Below are 2,019 nucleotides of genomic sequence, written 5' to 3'. Positions count from 1 at the left end.
TTATACCGTTTTTTTTTTTTCCTTTTCCAGACATGGCTGGAATCTCCCGCTAGAGGATCAGCTTTTCCGTGGCAGGGATTTCTTCCACAGCCCAGAGCCACAGTCACAGGCAGAGCCCAAGAAGCCATGCCAGTCAGACTCAGTTCATCAACGGCAGCAATGGTGGAAGCCAGCACTTACTGAGCATGGATTATGTGCCAGGTACTTTGGGGGCATTATCTCATTTAGCCCTTACAATTCTAGGTAGGTCCTATAATCATCCCCATTTACGAAAATTGGGATAAAAAATAACCACATAAAAATTACCACCTTAGCTATTTTTATGTGTACGGTCAGTAGTGCATTCACATACACCTTGTATATGCACATTGCTGTGATTATCCCAGTTTTATAGATGAGAAGTTTTCTCCAGGAAGTGAAGTCATTTCCCCCAGGTCCTTCACCCAACAAAGACAGAGATGGGACTCAGAGTCAGGCTATCTGACATGAGAACTGTGGGGAGCCGATAGAAGGTTAAGCCTCGGACTGATCTGTTGGCAAAGTCACAAACAAGTCTTCTCCGAGTCTTAACCCAATCCGAGAGGTGGCCGCTGATTTACACGCGCTGTCATTTAAAAAGTAAAAATGGGGGAATTTGCTGGAAGCTGGTCCACCCTTGCTGCTTGACACAGTCACTGCAGGGAAGAAACATCTGCACAGCTTATGTTTCAAGGGACCTGGCGTATATGGCATATGTTTGCTCCCCCTCTTAGCACTATGTGTTTTAAACAGACCCACCTCCCCGAGAAAGGTTGTTTCCCCAGGTGGGATTTTTTTTCCCTGGAGCTAGCGATTAACAGGACCAAGGAAGGGAATAAATCTGTAAAACCACTTAGAACTAAGTGCCAGGTGGGTAGTTAATCACTTTAACTACCAACAATCACGCTTAAACTACATAATCTTTACTTAGGATAATCTCCTTCAGTTACTTCCTCGTAGCTTAATAGAACAATAGAGTAACCTTGGAATGGAGATAAGAAACGCTCTAACCTTTGGGATAGAATGGATAGGATTAAAATCAACTGGTATAAATACAGATGTAACAGGACAATAACGACAGAACCTGGCTGTGATGATCAACTGAACGCTGCCTCCGTGTCATTCCTTCTTAGCTGACTCCATCCACACCTTTGGGAACCCCTGGACCTGCTGGGGCTGGACCCCAACAGAGGGACTTGATAGGGAATCGGAGGTGGCGGTAGCTGCGGCCTTGGTTGTCTTCCAGTCTCCTCCGCTCGTCCTCTAGCCAGCATCTCTCCCCTTCCCTCCTTCCCTTCCCTGTCTGTGATCGGCGGTGGCGGCTCCAGCAACTGGCTGGGCCCGATCTGTGAAGAGGCCTTAGGCAACGATAACGGCGACGGAGACACCTCGGAGCTCGCAGGGCGGGGGAAAGGCCCGGGCCTTGGAGATGGAGAATTCCCAGTTGTGTAAGCTGTTCATCGGCGGCCTCAATGTGCAGACGAGTGAGTCGGGTCTGCGCGGCCACTTTGAGGTCTTTGGGAACCTGACGGACTGCATGGTGGTGGTGAACCCCCAGACCAAGCGCTCCCGTTGCTTCGGCTTCGTGACCTACTCCAATGTGGAGGAGGCCGATGCCGCCATGGCCGCTTCTCCCCATGCCGTAGACGGCAACACGGTGGAGCTGAAGCGGGCGGTGTCCCGGGAGGATTCGGCGCGGCCCGGTGCCCACGCCAAGGTTAAGAAGCTCTTTGTCGGTGGCCTTAAAGGAGACGTGGCCGAAGGCGACCTCATCGAGCACTTCTCGCAGTTTGGCACCGTAGAGAAAGCCGAGATTATTGCCGACAAGCAGTCCGGCAAGAAGCGTGGCTTCGGCTTCGTGTATTTCCAGAATCACGACGCGGCAGACAAGGCCGCAGTGGTCAAGTTCCATCCGATCCAGGGCCATCGCGTGGAGGTGAAAAAGGCCGTCCCCAAGGAGGAGATCCACTCCCGCGGAGGCGGAGGCGGAGGCGGCTCCCG

At 51.8% G+C, this 2,019-nt stretch overlaps 2 protein-coding genes across 3 annotated transcripts in view; one reads left to right on the top strand and one right to left on the bottom strand.

Moving 5' to 3' along the window:
* The window catches only part of BLNK (B-cell linker), a 72,283-nt gene that overhangs the window by 54,431 nt on the left and 15,833 nt on the right, over positions 1–2,019 (bottom strand). The window lies entirely within an intron of this gene.
* HNRNPA0 (heterogeneous nuclear ribonucleoprotein A0) lies at positions 1,351–2,017 on the top strand (the record flags this gene model as incomplete). The annotated part of the gene is made up of 1 exon (XM_006756679.2): positions 1,351–2,017. A coding segment is annotated over exon 1 (570 nt), but the record flags the coding sequence as incomplete, so codon positions are not given.

This window comes from Myotis davidii, unplaced genomic scaffold, assembly GCF_000327345.1.
Source record: "Myotis davidii unplaced genomic scaffold, ASM32734v1 scaffold332, whole genome shotgun sequence".
NCBI classification, from domain to species: Eukaryota; Metazoa; Chordata; class Mammalia; order Chiroptera; family Vespertilionidae; genus Myotis; species Myotis davidii.
The sequence above is the reverse complement of the archived record's forward strand: the minus strand, read 5'-3'. Positions and strand labels throughout refer to the sequence as shown.